Consider the following 14,734-nt stretch of genomic DNA (forward strand, 5'->3'; position numbering starts at 1 on the left):
AGCTTGGTGGACAGCGTAGTAAATATGCCAGTTCCCAAAGACAAGAAGGATGTTCAACGCATGCTGGGTGTGTTCACATATTTCAGCAAGTACCTGCCTAGATTCTTGGATCAGACCACCCTCCTACGGAACCTGCTCAAGACGGAGTCGGTATTCGAGTGGACCCCCAACCATGACAACGAGTTTAGTATTCAGTGCTTCATTGCCTTCTACAATGAAGCACTGGATACTAAAGTGCCCATGGATGCGTCCAGCTATGGCCTTGGCGCAGCTCTCTTCCAACGCCATGACACAGAGTGGAGGCCTGTAGCTTATGGATCCCGAGTGCTGACAGAATGCGAATCTCGGTACTCCCAAATTGAAAAGGAAGCACTGGGAAGCATGTTTGGTTGTGAGCGGTTTCACGATTTCATTTATGGAAGACCCATAACCTTGGACACGACCACCAACCCCTCATCGCTATTGCAAAAAAGAATGTAAGGGACATGCCCCCTCGCCTCTAGCGCTTTTTTCTCGGACTGATGAAGTATAACTACAAGTTTCAATTCGTTCCGGGCAAGCAGCTAGTACTTGCAGATGCGTTGTCACGCGTACCGGCCCCAAGAGACTCACAACCCGTGCCTGAGGAACATGATGCCGAATTGCATGCGGTCGAAACACTGTCACACCTGGTGAGCGACACCACAATGACCAAGCTCGCTACAGCGACAGCAGAGGACAAGCACAGGCCAAAAAAGACAGCAGCAGCGCCCCAAGAAGTCACAATGCTCAAAAGGCACCAGCCAAGTTGAAAAAAACACAAAGGAAGAATACAACTGTAGTGATGACACGACAGTTCTCACTCGCGTGCCCCGCGGCAACGCGTCCATGCTAGTGCGCATGCTCGGGGTTATCTCTTCAGTTCGAGAGAAGTGATAATAAAACACTTGGGTTCCGGACTCCGGTGTGGCTGGTCGCTCCTTCCCCGCGAGACATGGTGTCAGAAGTGGGGTCCTTCCCGAAGGAGCGACGCAGCGAGTGAGCCGTCGGCGTGGCACATCCTGCAACGCCCGCCATGGCGGACGAAGACGCTAAGCCTACGCAGTTCTGCGCTGCCGGCATCCAGCCGCCTCCGAAGTTCGACTTTTCGAACCCCGGCGAGTGGAAGGAATGGGTTTTCCTGTTCGACGACTACTGCTACGCTTCTGGGCTCTACCAGGCGCCGGGCGAAGTGCAAGTCAGGACACTGCTGTACGCCATGGGCTCCCGTGAGGCTCGTCAACTTCTAGACATGTTGGCCTTGACAAGCGACGACTGGTGCTCTCTTCAAGCGGTGAAGACGAAGCTCACCGACCACCTCATCCACCCGGTCAACAAAGTCTACGAAAGCGTGTGCTTCCACCGTCGCGTCCAGGCTGAAGGCGAGTCAGTAGACGACTTTTACACTGCACTACGTACGCTCGTCAAAAAGTGCAATTACGCCTCCGCGGAAGTCGAAGAACGCCTCGTCCGCGATAGATTCGTCGTCGGTCTTCTGGACTCTAAGCTGGTGGACAAGCATGTCACACGCCAAAGCTCACGCTCGAGGACGCGAGACTTCAGGCCCGTATTCACAAAGACGCCGTGAAGGCCCGGTCTGAAGTTTTCCAGAAGGAACCAAATCCTGCCATTGTGGTTTCCGAAGCAAAAGTCCGAAAACGTCTTCCGAAGTCACGACGGCATTCTGACTTGTCGGGGGAAGGCGCAAAGAGGACTCCCAAGCCTTGCTCAAGCGACGGACGCTGCAGGTTCTGCGGCAGGTCACCTCACCCCCGCTCCGAATGTCCGGCAAAAGAGGCAAGATGCAGGTGGTGCAAGAAAGTTTGACACTTCGAAGCCGTTTCCGAAAAAAAAGCCATGGGTTCTGTCGAGCTGCACACAGTTGCGGCAGGCGCCCGTACCAGAGCCAAGTTCGCAACCGTGGCCGTCAACGGACACAACGTGAACTTCAAAGTGGACTCTGGAGCGGAGGTGACCGTGGTGTCGAGTTCATTACCTGGAGTACCGAAAAAGCTTCGTGCACCAGAAGGTGAGCTCACGGGCCTCGGAAACCACCCCCTGAAAGTACTGGGCACGTTCCCCTCAGCGCTGCAATGGAGGGACAAGTCGACCGTGCAGGACATTTACGTCATGCCTTCACAACACCCTCCTCTTTTCGGCTTCCCAGCAATACAAGCGCTGGGAGTCATTCAGTTTGTCGACAATGTGGCGACATCAGCGGTGCTGCGGAGAGACAGGCTTTTCGACGGTCTGGGGGAGCTAAAGGAGCAATACGTCATCCGCCTTCGACCTGGTGCCAAGCCCTTCGCTCTAAGCGTGCCGAGGAGGGTCCCGATCCCGCTGCACGGCGTCGTTCGAGCTCAAGAAACTAGAGTCTGAAGGAGTCATCCGCAAGGTTGACCGCCCCACAGACAGGTGCGCGGGCATGGTCGTCGTTTCGAAGACAGGAGGAGGCTACCGCATCTGCGTAGACCTCACGCGCCTCAACCAAGTCGTACTGAGGGAGCGTCAACTTTTACCTTTGATTGAGAACATCCTCGGACGTCTCGGGCAAGCAAAGGTTTTCTCGAAGCTGTACGCCACTGCAAGCTTCCACCAAGTGAGGCTTTCTGAAGAAAGTCAGGAGCTGACGACGTTCACAACCCCGATGGGAAGGTTCTGTTTCTGCAGGCTGCCTTTTGGCATCTGTTCAGCGCCAGAGTACTTCGAGCGTCAAATGAGTCGCATTCTAGAGGGACTGAAAGGAGTTGTAAGCATGATCGACGACATTCTCGTCTTCGGCGCATCAAAGGGCGAGCACGATCGTCGACTCCAGCAAGTGCTTCAAAGGATCGACGAGGCAGGCGTCAAGCTAAACAAGAAGTGCAGCTTCGCTGCCTCAGAAGTCAAGTTTCTCGGCGTGTTGGTCAGCGCGAGAGGAATCAGCCCGGACCCCGAAAAGATCGAGGCCCTGCAGAAGTTGCCGATACCCTCGGACGTTAGCGGGGTACGAAGACTGCTAGGAATGGCGAACTACGGGGGCGCTTCATTCCACACCTCTCGAACGTCACGGCACCAATCAGAGAACTGCTGCAACAGCGCAACTCGTGGTACTGGGGACCAAGCCAGCAAGCTGCTTTTGAGAAGCTAAAGAGCATGCTTAGCTCTCATATCTGCTTGGCCAAGTACGACCCGTCCTCCCCAACAGTAGTTTCAGCTGATGCAAGCTCTTACGGACTCGGGGCCGTCATGCTTCAAGATCAGCCCTCCGGCGAGAGACGAGCAGTGGCCTATGTATCTAGGGCCCTCACAGCCACCGAAACACGCTACAGCCAGACCAAAAAAGAAGCCCTGGCCGTAACGTGGGCGGTCGAGCGCCTCGATCAGTATTTGAGAGGCATCGACTTCTAAGTCGAAACGGATCACCGCCCCCTCGTCACGCTCTTGGGATCTGCAGAGTTGGATCTGATGCCACCTCGAATTCAGCGACTACGCATCCGCCTCATGCGCTACCAGTTCACCGTTCTTTATGCCCCCGGCAAACTTTTAGCTACGGCGGACACCCTGTCAAGGGCCCCGGTGCAGGAACTGGATCAGCACTGCCAATGTCGGGTGGACTCCATAGAACTCTTCGTCGGCGAAGAGGTTTCAGCAGCCGCTGATTTCGTGTCATCCCGCCTGGAAGCCCTACGAAAGCACCAAGCAGAAGACGACATTTGCTCGGGCTTGCAACGCTTCTGTGAAAAGGGATGGCCAGAACATGTGTCCAGAGTTCCTGTTCATCTAAGAGAGTACTGGAAGGAACGTGGGATCATCACCGTGTGCAATGGCTTATTACTCGAAGACCGCCGCATCTTCATTCCGCGCTCGCTGAAACACGAGATACTGCAGCTGATACATGAAGGCCATCAGGGCATCGGATGCTGCAAGGCAACAGCAAGGGACGCAGTTTGGTGGCCTACTCTAAACAGCGGAATAGAGCAACTCGTGACAGCCTGCGAGCAGTGCACCCAGACAAGAGTACAGCGCTCTGAGCCACTCATCAGCACACCGACTCCCAGTCGTCCGTGGCAGAGAGTCGGAGCGGATCTGTTCGAGCTCGAGGGGAGACACTACGCGCTCGTCGTGGACTATTATTCCCGCTTCCCAGAGGTCATCAGCTTGACGTCGACGACTTCAATGTCCGTCATCGCAGCAGTCAAGAGCACATTCGCCCGGTTTGGGATCCCCAACGTGCTGGTATCAGACAATGGGCTGCAGTTCTCTTCGAGACAGTTCGCCGAGTTCGCCCAGAGCTACGGTTTCGAGCATGTCACGAGCAGCCCACGCTACCCACAGGCGAATGGGGAAGCGGAGCATATGGTGCGGACCATGAAAGAGTTGTTCTACAAGTCAAGGGACCCGCACATGGCCCTCCTGGTGTATCGAGACACCCCTGGAGTGACCGGTTACAGCCCGTCCCAACCGCTAATGGGCCGACGGTTGCAGACAAAGGTACCGAAGATGCCAGAGACGTTGCAGCCGGGGTGGCCATCATGACGGGACTTCAAAAGAAAAGACGGGGAGGCCCGAAGACGCCAGCGAAAGGACTTCAATCGCTGTCACGCCACTTGCGAACTTCGCCTGCTGTCCGTAGGAGAGGACGTGTGGGTACAAGACGTGCGGTGCCGAGCAACAGTCCTCAGTCCAGCGAAGCGGCCGTGCTCCTACGTAGTCGAGACTGGGACAGGAGTTCTGCAACGCAACCGCTGGCACCTGGTACCATTCGATGCGTCTCCGGCGGGTTTCGACGCTCCGGATCCCGGCGGTTCGACCAATGAGACTACGGCTACAGCTACAGCCAGTCCGGTGGTCTCTACAGCAAGAGCAAGTCTGGGTGCAGGGAGCCAACAACAGCCTACCGCAGTTGAACCTGCACCAACAGCAGCGCCGACGAACTTGAACTCCCCTTCAACATCAACGTCGACGGACAATACGCCGATAAGAGTGACTCGGTCGGGCCGCCAAGTTAGGCGACCCGTACGTTTGGACTTGTAAACCTTAGAAGGGGGGATGTAGTGATGACACGACAGTTCTCACTCGCGTGCCCCGCGGCAACGCGTCCATGCTAGTGCGCATGCTCGGGGTTATCTCTTCAGTTCGAGAGAAGTGATAATAAAACACTTAGGTTCCGGACTCCGGTGTGGCTGGTCGCTCCTTCCCCGCGAGACAACAACCTCCATAAAACAAATGGCCACCAGCCTATTACGTCTGAGGAGGGAGGAGTGTACCCGGAGGTCTTCTCCCAAAACGGCTGATCCGGGCTGCCACCAAGTCCTCCTTCGGTGGCCTGTCGAGGCTGTGGCTCAGGCAGGGCGGATCTGGTCGCTCCGCATCCAGCTCAAAGGCTTCCCTCAGGGACCCCATCTCCTCACAAACCGTCAGAGCTTGAGCAAGGAGTTTTGCGACATAGCCTGCAGAATCAATTTGAACACGAAATCATCTTGCCAACTGTAGTACTTCGATAGCAAATTAATGACATGCAGTGATCTGAGTTACAACGAAAAAAGGCAGCACCTGCTCTCCCCCTCTGTAATGCCTTTTGGCCCCTGAGGGCATGATCAATAAATAAATAAATGTTGGCACTTTGGTTAATTTTTGTTTTGAATACTCTTCACATTGGTAAACCATGAAATAGATATAAATACCTAGTATTTGTTAAATATTGCTCTCTAAAAAAAGGAGTTTGCGAGGCTAACATTTTTGGCCTCAACTGCACAGTTTTTTCTTCGAACAATAGGTAACTCACTTCGTATAGGTCCCGGGAACAACAAATAAGGCCTCGCCTCCCCCCCCCCCCCCCCCTCACAGAAATGGTAAAATGGAAAACGCAAGGAAAAAGAGAAACCCTGAAGCCAATACAGCACTCAGAATTCTAGTTGTCACAGAAGATACATGGTTATGTCTCAGTAAAATAAATTCACGATCACAAGGAATCTTTTGCTCTGCACATGCCACTTATTTTCATGATCTAGTTAAATTGATCAATTGTAGATAATCTTGCTGTGAATGTGTTGAAGTGGGTAGTGAGCAGCATGTAATAATTACAAAGTTCATATATTAATCACTTAGAAATTATTATAAAGATTATTTTCATAATGCTTGAACGCACTCAAAAGCACGACAAAGTGAAATTATTTCTAGGTTACCATATGTGGCTTGGGTCTTCTCTGGATGAGCAGTGTGGTGCCCTTTTCTGGCCTTGGGCGACTTGAGCTTCCACTTCATCTCGCCTGCTTGGGTGATGGCCTGCTCCCTGCTGCCATTCTCGTTGTAGTGCAGCGCTGCTACACGGGTCCTACAATAGAAGATGCAGTCGAACAGGTTGTGGTACTTCTCCCACAGGTGGTGTACATTTGGGCGTGCAGCTCGCCGTGTTTTCGAAGGTGGGAAACTCGCACCTACAGCATGCGTTTCTTACCTTCGATAACACATTGGTGACTCAAGAATTTTGAGCATGCAAGCATAAATAAAGCACAACAAAAGGCAAGCAGCATGTGCTCGAGCTTGTACATAAAAAGAAAACCATGAATTTGCAAGACCAAAACAAACAACATGTTGCCTTTGGAGTCGCGATCAACAGACAAGAAATTATAAAATGGTGACAGAGAAACCTGCGATGGATGGATGGTAGCGGCCATTGTAGCAGGTGCTAGCTTGCACCACCAAGCCTTGAACTTAAAAGTATGTTGCCATCGTTGAATGAGTTCTAGGCTTTTTTTTTCACTTTTAGTTTTCGGGTCCACTTGTTAGAGCACATAATTTAGAGTGCAATTTAAAAAAAAAAGTTAGAATCCTGGAATAGCAGTAGACAACGAAATATAATGTTGCACAGAGAAACCGTAGTAATCCTTATGAATCAACTAGCAACCAAAGAACTGAAAATGTTGTACATCCTATCTCCATATTTCATTTTTAAATGGTAAGTGATGTGCCGAAATGCACATCAGACACATAGGTAGCCCTTCCCCTTCCATATTTTGTCATGATGTAGCACCTAAAGATTTTTTCCTGAGTAATTTCTACATTTTCATACCTGGCAGGCATGCCTTTCGGGTGAAATGCGGCCCACTTGGGTGCGAAGCCATTGACGACCGAGTGGAAGGACTCCAAAGCATACGTCTGGCTGTCCGGGGACAGCTGGCGCAGGTCCTTCAGCAAGGACTTGGTTGTGACCACGTCGACAAATCTGACATGTGCAGGTGTATCTAGAAAAACAATAATACACAAAAAGGGCTTGCTGTAAAAAATGCACTTCATATTTTGTATGTTCCCCTCAAGAGCTAAAGAAATAATATTGTCCATTTTTTCTTGACGGCCGTCTCCTTTCACATTTATACGATGTAAAACCGTCAAAGATATGTGAAATGTCTATTCACCTGGAGTCAACCATTCGCCATCCTCGATCGGCTCGTGGAGAGACTTGGTGTAGACCCCAGGGTGGCCCACATGAACATTCACCACGTGCCTGGTGATGCTTGACCAGGCATCCATGCACAAAGAGGTCCCCGTCGCCCTGGCTTGCTGCAGCGCACCAGTACATATGGTTGATGGCTGGCTGAGTCCAGTCAGCAATTAAGCCACACTCTTGGCCCTTGCCTGCAGCATTTAGGCTCTTCTTGACACCTGCGATTGAAGAAGTGCACAGAGTCAGCCATAGTCTCTCTTGCTCTAACAGCTAGTCTACATGGAAATATTTAGCACCTCACAAAGTATAATCATGCCTTTTGTCAGTGATGCTTCCAATATTTTAATTGGAAATGGGAATTCTGTTCTAATTTGGGGCTTTCAGTACCAACTGCCCAGCATATGCGAGCACAGTAATGTGAGCAACGTAAGAGTACAGAGCAGTGGTGTAGCTAAGGGAAGGGCTTATAAACTTCCACCCCCCCCCCCCCCCCCCGCCCGCCAAAAAAAAAATGTGGATGCTTAGAAGAGTTTGAACTTGCAGGTGTGCAGAGCGCGTATGTCTTGGTTTATGCTACAAAAATTAAAGATCCATTAGTGGATCCTTAGGGAATGAGTTAGCATAACCCTTAGGAAACAGCACACACGACCCCCTTTGGGAAACGCTTACGCTAAACCGTTCACTTTTCTGTTTTGGCTTTCTCTGTTGCTGCTTCTATTTTTGGCTGCATCTCCTTGGCTTTGTTACGGGGTCAGTGTTAGCGTTTCCCAAAGGGGACGTGTGCAGCGTTTCCCAGGCGACATGGTAACGCATTCCTTAAGAATCCAACAATGGATCTTTTTTTTAAATTTTTGTAGAACAAACTAAGGCATGCGCACTCCACACACCTGCAAGTTCAGACTCACCCCACTATTTGCATGCTAATTGGCTTCCGCATTGTGATGTTGCCTCCCTCTCACCTTTATCCTTCAATACACTCCTCCATTTTACGTGCTGCGTTTCCCTTTTTACTGTTTTGTCCACATACGAACGCCGTCAGCTTTTTTTCTGTCGTGGGTACTGATGCTATTAATAAACAATTTCTGGCAGCGCCAGTGGTACACAGGGTAAAGCAGAATGATATAGCAGCCTACCATAGTTCTAGCTCTAGTTCGAACATATTGTGTTTAAAATGCAGGTTTAAAAAGCAAAAAAACAAGAAAATAATTAAGATAATGGATGTAAAATAGAAAAAATAGAGATTTCTGAAAATTTTAAAGCCATTTCTCTTTTTCATTTAGGAAGATCTACAGTGGAAAAGATGTCTATGTATCCACAAGACAAAATGTAAAAGCTTAGTGATACTAGACAAACAAACACAGCTCGCATATATGGCAGCTTCACCTTGTTAGAAAGCTTGCTCACATTGAACATTCCCACCCAATGACAAAGGGCTCTGTTTCCCAACAAGTAGGACATTGCTTGGGTCGCCAAAACCCCACTTTTGCCATGTTGACGAGCAGTGTAGGCTGTTTGTTTGCAAAGTTGAGCTGGTCCAGAGCAAATGACATTTACTTTTAGAGACATGCCAGACATCGAAGAAGTGGAGTATGTCCGGCTCCTTCTCCCTCAGGTGCTTCGCAATGGTGCGGTGCCTGTCGGTGGTTAGGGACCGCACCGTGAGCCCTTCGTCCCTTGTGAAGGCCAGGGAGCGCAGGAGGCCTTCCTTCTCCACCTGCCCACTGCAGCGGACCGCCTCACACTGCATAATCACCATAAAAAGGAGCAAATCCTTCTCAGTTGCTGCAATGATTATTATGTCTACTGTATATACATGTATTCTGCAGCCTTAAAAGTTCTGCACTATTTTCTCTTTAGATATAAGAGGTGCGAACACCTAGCTTCGGACAGAAATTTTGTTTCAGAGGTCTGTTTAACTCCGTAGTAATACATGCTAGATAAAGATGCAAAAATAAATTGAAAGACAGGAAAGGTATGCAGCAGACAGTGGGATGGCCACGGTATCAAACATGATATTTGATTTTTTTCTGAAAAATTTGAATTAAAAGGATAGCTAGCAGCGAGCAATTTTTAGAATCGCTGCAATTAACAAAAAGCAAGGAAGCTCTGCCTTCTGCCACAGAGGCATTGAGTCACTATCATTAGTTATAATTGAAGGCTTCACTGTGTATCAGGGCGTACTATTCTTCATCCCAGATTTACGGGTCCCAAACAAAAACTACTGTAAGGAGGTGGCTTTATCTATTGCTCACCTCTCCAACCTGCACCTGCTCAAAGTGCAGGATTTTGTTTACACGTGGAACATACAGGGAGTATGTGAGGTACTTGGCGCTGAAGCCTGGAGAATCGCATCTCCCATCTCCAGCGAGGTCAAGCGGCTGGTCGCTGAGCTCGTCCAGCAGCAGCTTCTGCTCATCTCTCCACACCTGTAAAAAGCAATACTGAAATGTTGGAAACTGCCGTATAGCTTCTACTTGTTAAACACTGCGTTTGAACATGAAAATATGTAATATAAAAAAACAAGTGTCATCATAATAACCTCTTCAACAGCTGGAACTAAAATGGCCCGCTGGAAGTTGAAGTAAGTCTTCACGGAGAAAACTAGGATGTTCATCATCCGGAACAGGCGCAGCGTTTTGGTGGGAGAGGCACCCGTAAACAGGACCATGGACGTTAGGAGCAAGTTTCCAGCCCCCCTGCCGTTGATGTAGGGCTGGCTGTCCCAGCGGTTCGTGTGACCAGCAGGGCAGGAGGTGTACACAGAGATCAGTGCACCATTGGACTTGATGGATGCCTTGCAGGGGCTGTAGCAAGACTTGCATACTTCAAAGAGTTGCAGGAGGTAGCTCTCGAACACCACGAACTTTCGCTCCATATACCCTGGCTCCGCACCCGTGGTGGTGTTTTTCCTGTAAAAGTTACAAATGTGTACCGTTCAGAACTCATTACTGTGCTCAGCTTATCAAAGAATAGGGCATTATGTCATTATATTTGGGCTGGAGATTTTAGGGTGTTCATTTGTAAGAAATATTTGCAGCCTTTTTTCATTTTTTATTCTTTTCCCCCATAAAACATGCATATTTTGCCCATTTATTTCGGGTGGACGCATCCAACCGTGATGATCACTGAAAAGTAATTGCGAATGAATGCACAAACCTCATAAAGACTAAGATCTGAAATTTATTTACAATTTATAGACTTCCTTATAAATCATGACGCTTCATGCTCACCATAATGTAAATTGCTTGCAAACAACGGGCAATGAATCTGCACTTTGTGAAAGTTTGAATATTCTTTAACGTAATCACTCGGAGCTTTTCTTATTTTCTTCTTACCCTACTACCCTCCTGCTCGGTGCGCCGACAAAAATTAAAGAGTACTCAATTTTTCCTCGTCACAATTCATTTGATTGCAACCACCAGTACTTTCCAACATAATTCAAAGATTCAAGACTGCTGAAACGCAGGAAAAAGCCGTAGCCAGCTAAGCATGAATGTGCTTTTGTGGTATGAGATGTTTGGTAAAATTGGACTTGTATCTACAGAGAACAAATTTCTCAAAATTTAATGGAGTTTTGATGTCTTGTACCAAAACAGCTTCATATAAATAGGTCACATCATAGTTACCAAGGCTATGCTGATTTGATTTGTTGCACAGATCCCAGGCCCTAAATGTTCCAATGAACCTAACCTGTTTCATACAGGGAGAAAACCATTCTTACTCGACAACGCTCTCTCTGACAAACGGCTCAAATGTGGGATCCTCGTCCTCGTTGTCATCCTCGTCCTCGTTGTCATCCTCGTCCTCGTCCTCGTCGTCCGACTCGCTTGGTGCTGGGCTCAATGCTGGCCCCATGGACGCTGGGTCAGCAGGTGCCAGAACTGGCCTTTGTAGTGGAACAGGAAAGTTGGTGCTTGAGGAGCTTCTTACGGTGTCGCTGCTGCCACCAGCTAGCTGCAAGTCCTCAGTCTGTACAGAGTGGCTTGTCAGCGCTCTTGCATAGAAGTTGTCCTGCGTGCCTGAAATGGATCAAGAACAGAGGTTTAAAGGGGCATGTGCAACCGCCCCCCCCCCCCTCCCCCTCCCTCCAAGCTTGACCCATAAATCCGCCACTAATTCGACATATCAAACTAGCCACGCATAGGCTTTATTTTTTTTTTCACGTGACACCAATCACAAGCAGGCGAATACAGGCTATACTTAGAATGCAATTAATTGCAAAGGTGCAAGCGAGCTGGACAAGAAAGATGAAAATAATCCCTGGAGAAGGGGAACAAGGGGGACAGAGGACAACACAAATCTCCAAACACAGCTAGGTGACTGGTGCGAGGCTGCTATTTCATGCCTACCGACAGACTGCTTCCCCAGCCAAGGGTCCGTTCCCAGAGAAGCGCCTTTCACGGTAGGCGGCCTCGGAGTCTGTGCAGGCGCCTCTTTCTGCTCTGGAACGGCCTGAACCGCCGCGTCGCGGGTGGCCATTTGGGGACCGCAGTGGCAGCAGTACTCGCGAGGCTCGCAAGCTGCCTCGCTCTCGACGCAGTTCGTCTCTTCACTCGGCTTGTCACCCTGGAAAACCGAATATCCTCATAAAACTTCTGCTGAAAAAGTGCATGAACGCGTACCATTCACTGAAGTAGGAACGACACTTACCATAGTTCTTCGGCGTTTCAGCGTTGGGCCTTTCGCTGCGAGGAGAAGAGGCTTTGCGGAGGGGGGCAGGCGAAGAGAAGGAACGACACCGGGCTTCAAGTGTCGTTTCTTAGTAGTCTGCCCAGCATCACGAAGGATGCTAGCGATGCAGTGGTAGTCCCGTTCGCCATCGAAATGCTGGGAACACACTCGAAGATCAGACGTTCCTGGGTCCTCCCTTCCGATTCTCTGGCACCACGCACCCCTGAGGGGTTCCTCGCGCGGTAGTCGATGGTACAGGAGATTTGGAGTTCGGACGAACAGGGGACTCCGGTTCGGGCACAACGAAACACCGCACCCGGTAGGCATCGCCCGTGATCGCGGCGGGCGATACAACCGTTCGTTGAGAAACGCGCGGAAACGAAAGTTCGCAGTTTGCTCTTCGACAAAACCAAACAAACCCGGGGAACGACTCGGAGGGTGGCCGGACCACGAGGGCCGGACGGCTGCGCAGGTGGGATGGTTTCGTTGGCTTTCGGTAGATGGCGCCACGACAATTTATAAATTTTATGGATAAAACTAGACTTTTTACGCATTAATTTACGCTCAAACGACAAGATTTTTAAAAAGAAAACTTAAATTGAGAACAAAATTGCACAAATCGCTAACTTTACAAACAACATCCTCCACAGTACGTCACAGAGCGGTTCCTGTAATCGCCACAGGTGGCTGTAGGTCGGGCAAATAATTAGTTTTTTTCTTGTCGATTACGCATTGGAATCCCGTTATTACGGGTCAAGGATGCATGTTTTCGTTTACCTGTGGAACGATAAGCAATATAAAAAATACAAACGGTAAATTCTTTCAACCTTAAAATTGTTGCACAGCCCCTTTAAAATTTTATTTTTTAGCGGTGTCCTGTGTCAGTATGATAGATATCCAACTCCGTCAAAGTCTCACACCTGTCCCCCAGTGGGTGTAGCTGAAGGAAGAACGCCGACGATGTACACCAGAGGAAAATTGGCCACTCCCTCGCCCGGGAGAGGAGAAGGGGGCGGTGTTCATCTTTCTCACTTTTTTTTGTACGATCCCCCAAAGGTCTTCTTGGAAAGTACTCTACCTGCCCGGTGATAGTTGAAGGGGGATAAGGGGGGGGGGGGGGGGGGAGAATTTTTGAGCATGGGAGAGATTGAAAAAAGAAAAAAAATTTTTTTTTTTATTTTTTTTTAGGTTAGGTGGCGCAAGCTACCGCTTAGCAAAGAAGAGCGTAATAAAATATTCTCAATATACTTCTAGTATACTACGTATAAGGCAGGAAGTGTAATAGCATATTCCAAAAATTATATGGCACATGGGAGCCGTTCCATGATCCAAACATACTTGCCAAGTATGTTTAGATAATATAACTAGTAGCCTACTCCAAGTACGCTCTAAGCAACCATAGACACTTCAAGTATAATTTAGGCGCACCATTAGTATTATTTAGGATTATAGAAGTAGAGCACCCCCGATAAACACGGAAGCGTCTTCAACGCACCTTCAAAGCGTGCGGCATATATACACTCTTAATCTGGTTCCACTACGGTTCCAGTTAAGTTCCGTATAAAGCTGGCGTTCCACTAATTTTGACTAAGTCCCATGGCAAATTTTAGCGTATCAAACAATTTTAAGTGGACCCTTGTTTTTTCTTTCTGTAATAGATTATTTTTAGATGAACCACGTGCATTTAGAGCAGGCTGATCACCTGTGCCGCCTAAATTTGTTCCAGTGACTAAAAACTTGTTCCACTAAAACTCTTTGCAGTCTTTCTTAAAAAAAAATAATTTGCAACTTTGTTTCACTTTTGTGGTGAGTTGCGGAGAAACGCACCAGAAAGGAAGGAAGCGTTCGTTTTTCCAAAATTTACCACTTTGTTAAGACTCATGTACGAGTCTCTCCTCTAACTAAAGCAGTAATCTTGAGCTTTCCACTTTAAGTGCAAAATGTTTCTATTGAAAATTGCATAAGTTTTATGTCGCCTACTATGCGGGCGCAAATTGTTGTCACAACACATTTAAAAACAAAAAATAAAAGAAGCATATAATATTTTATTTGGTTCTAGCAGAATTTGAACTGTACATACTGTAATTGAACGGATCGTACTGGCAATCAAGCTGCTGAAATGGAAACAATCAAGACGTCGCACTTCTCGAGGCACGTTCGAAGCGCGATATTTAGAAGAGCAACAGATGTTCGCCCTATTTGCGGAAGTGGCCGATTGGCATTTGTCTCAAATACCAACGGCCAAAAGTACAGCTCAATCAATCAATAAACTAGTGTTTACTGCAGAGTTAAGGAATAACCACTGGACTTCGCGCTGGCATATTTCAATAATAATAATAATAATAATAATAATTGTTGCTGGCGTAGTTCAATAAGAAGCAAAAACACAGATGCTTGCGTGCGCGCAGACACAAGCGTACACGAGCACACGCACGCATGCACACGCGCAAACGCACGCACGCACGCACACAAAACACAGAAGCACGTACACACAAGCACGCAGACGCATCCACATGCGCACACGAACCCGGGCGCATGCACGCATACACACAATCGGAAATTAGTACGACGAACGAAACGTTGGTTGAGATAGTTTCGGTTTCGGTTTTGACACTCCAA

At 48.7% G+C, this 14,734-nt stretch overlaps 2 protein-coding genes across 2 annotated transcripts; both read right to left on the reverse strand.

Moving 5' to 3' along the window:
* Nucleotides 1–5,397: 5,397 nt before the first annotated feature.
* Nucleotides 5,398–7,530, reverse strand: LOC121837771 (the record flags this gene model as incomplete). The annotated part of the gene is made up of 4 exons (XM_042293577.1): nucleotides 7,416–7,530; nucleotides 7,073–7,244; nucleotides 6,186–6,334; nucleotides 5,398–5,450 (listed from the first exon to the last, which is right to left on the reverse strand). Coding segments are annotated over exons 1-4 (489 nt in total), but the record flags the coding sequence as incomplete, so codon positions are not given.
* A 1,301-nt stretch (nucleotides 7,531–8,831) lies between these two features.
* LOC115320838 lies at nucleotides 8,832–12,442 on the reverse strand. Its single transcript, XM_042293578.1, has 7 exons — nucleotides 12,095–12,442; nucleotides 11,794–12,010; nucleotides 11,375–11,463; nucleotides 11,166–11,224; nucleotides 9,984–10,353; nucleotides 9,697–9,870; nucleotides 8,832–9,185 (listed from the first exon to the last, which is right to left on the reverse strand). Exons 1-7 carry the CDS (start codon nucleotides 12,440–12,442, stop codon nucleotides 8,832–8,834), a joined length of 1,611 nt encoding a protein of 536 aa, XP_042149512.1.
* Between the last annotated feature and the right edge of the window lie 2,292 nt (nucleotides 12,443–14,734).

This window comes from Ixodes scapularis, unplaced genomic scaffold (assembly GCF_016920785.2).
Source record: "Ixodes scapularis isolate PalLabHiFi unplaced genomic scaffold, ASM1692078v2 PGA_scaffold4__175_contigs__length_147842914, whole genome shotgun sequence".
Taxonomy (NCBI): Eukaryota; Metazoa; Arthropoda; class Arachnida; order Ixodida; family Ixodidae; genus Ixodes; species Ixodes scapularis.

What these genes read in the sequence shown, in the direction of transcription:
- LOC115320838 (XM_042293578.1), bottom strand. Translation starts at nt 12,442, where the DNA reads ATGCCTACCGGGTGCGGTGTTTCGTTGTGCCCGAACCGGAGTCCCCTG. An exon ending in TGAAACGCCGAAGAACTATG is followed by an intron (nt 12,011 to 12,094) that starts GTAAGTGTCGTT and finishes TCGGTTTTCCAG; the next exon opens with GGTGACAAGCCGAGTGAAGA. An exon ending in CTGGTGGCAGCAGCGACACC is followed by an intron (nt 11,225 to 11,374) that starts GTAAGAAGCTCC and finishes AACGAGGACGAG; the next exon opens with GATGACAACGAGGACGAGGA.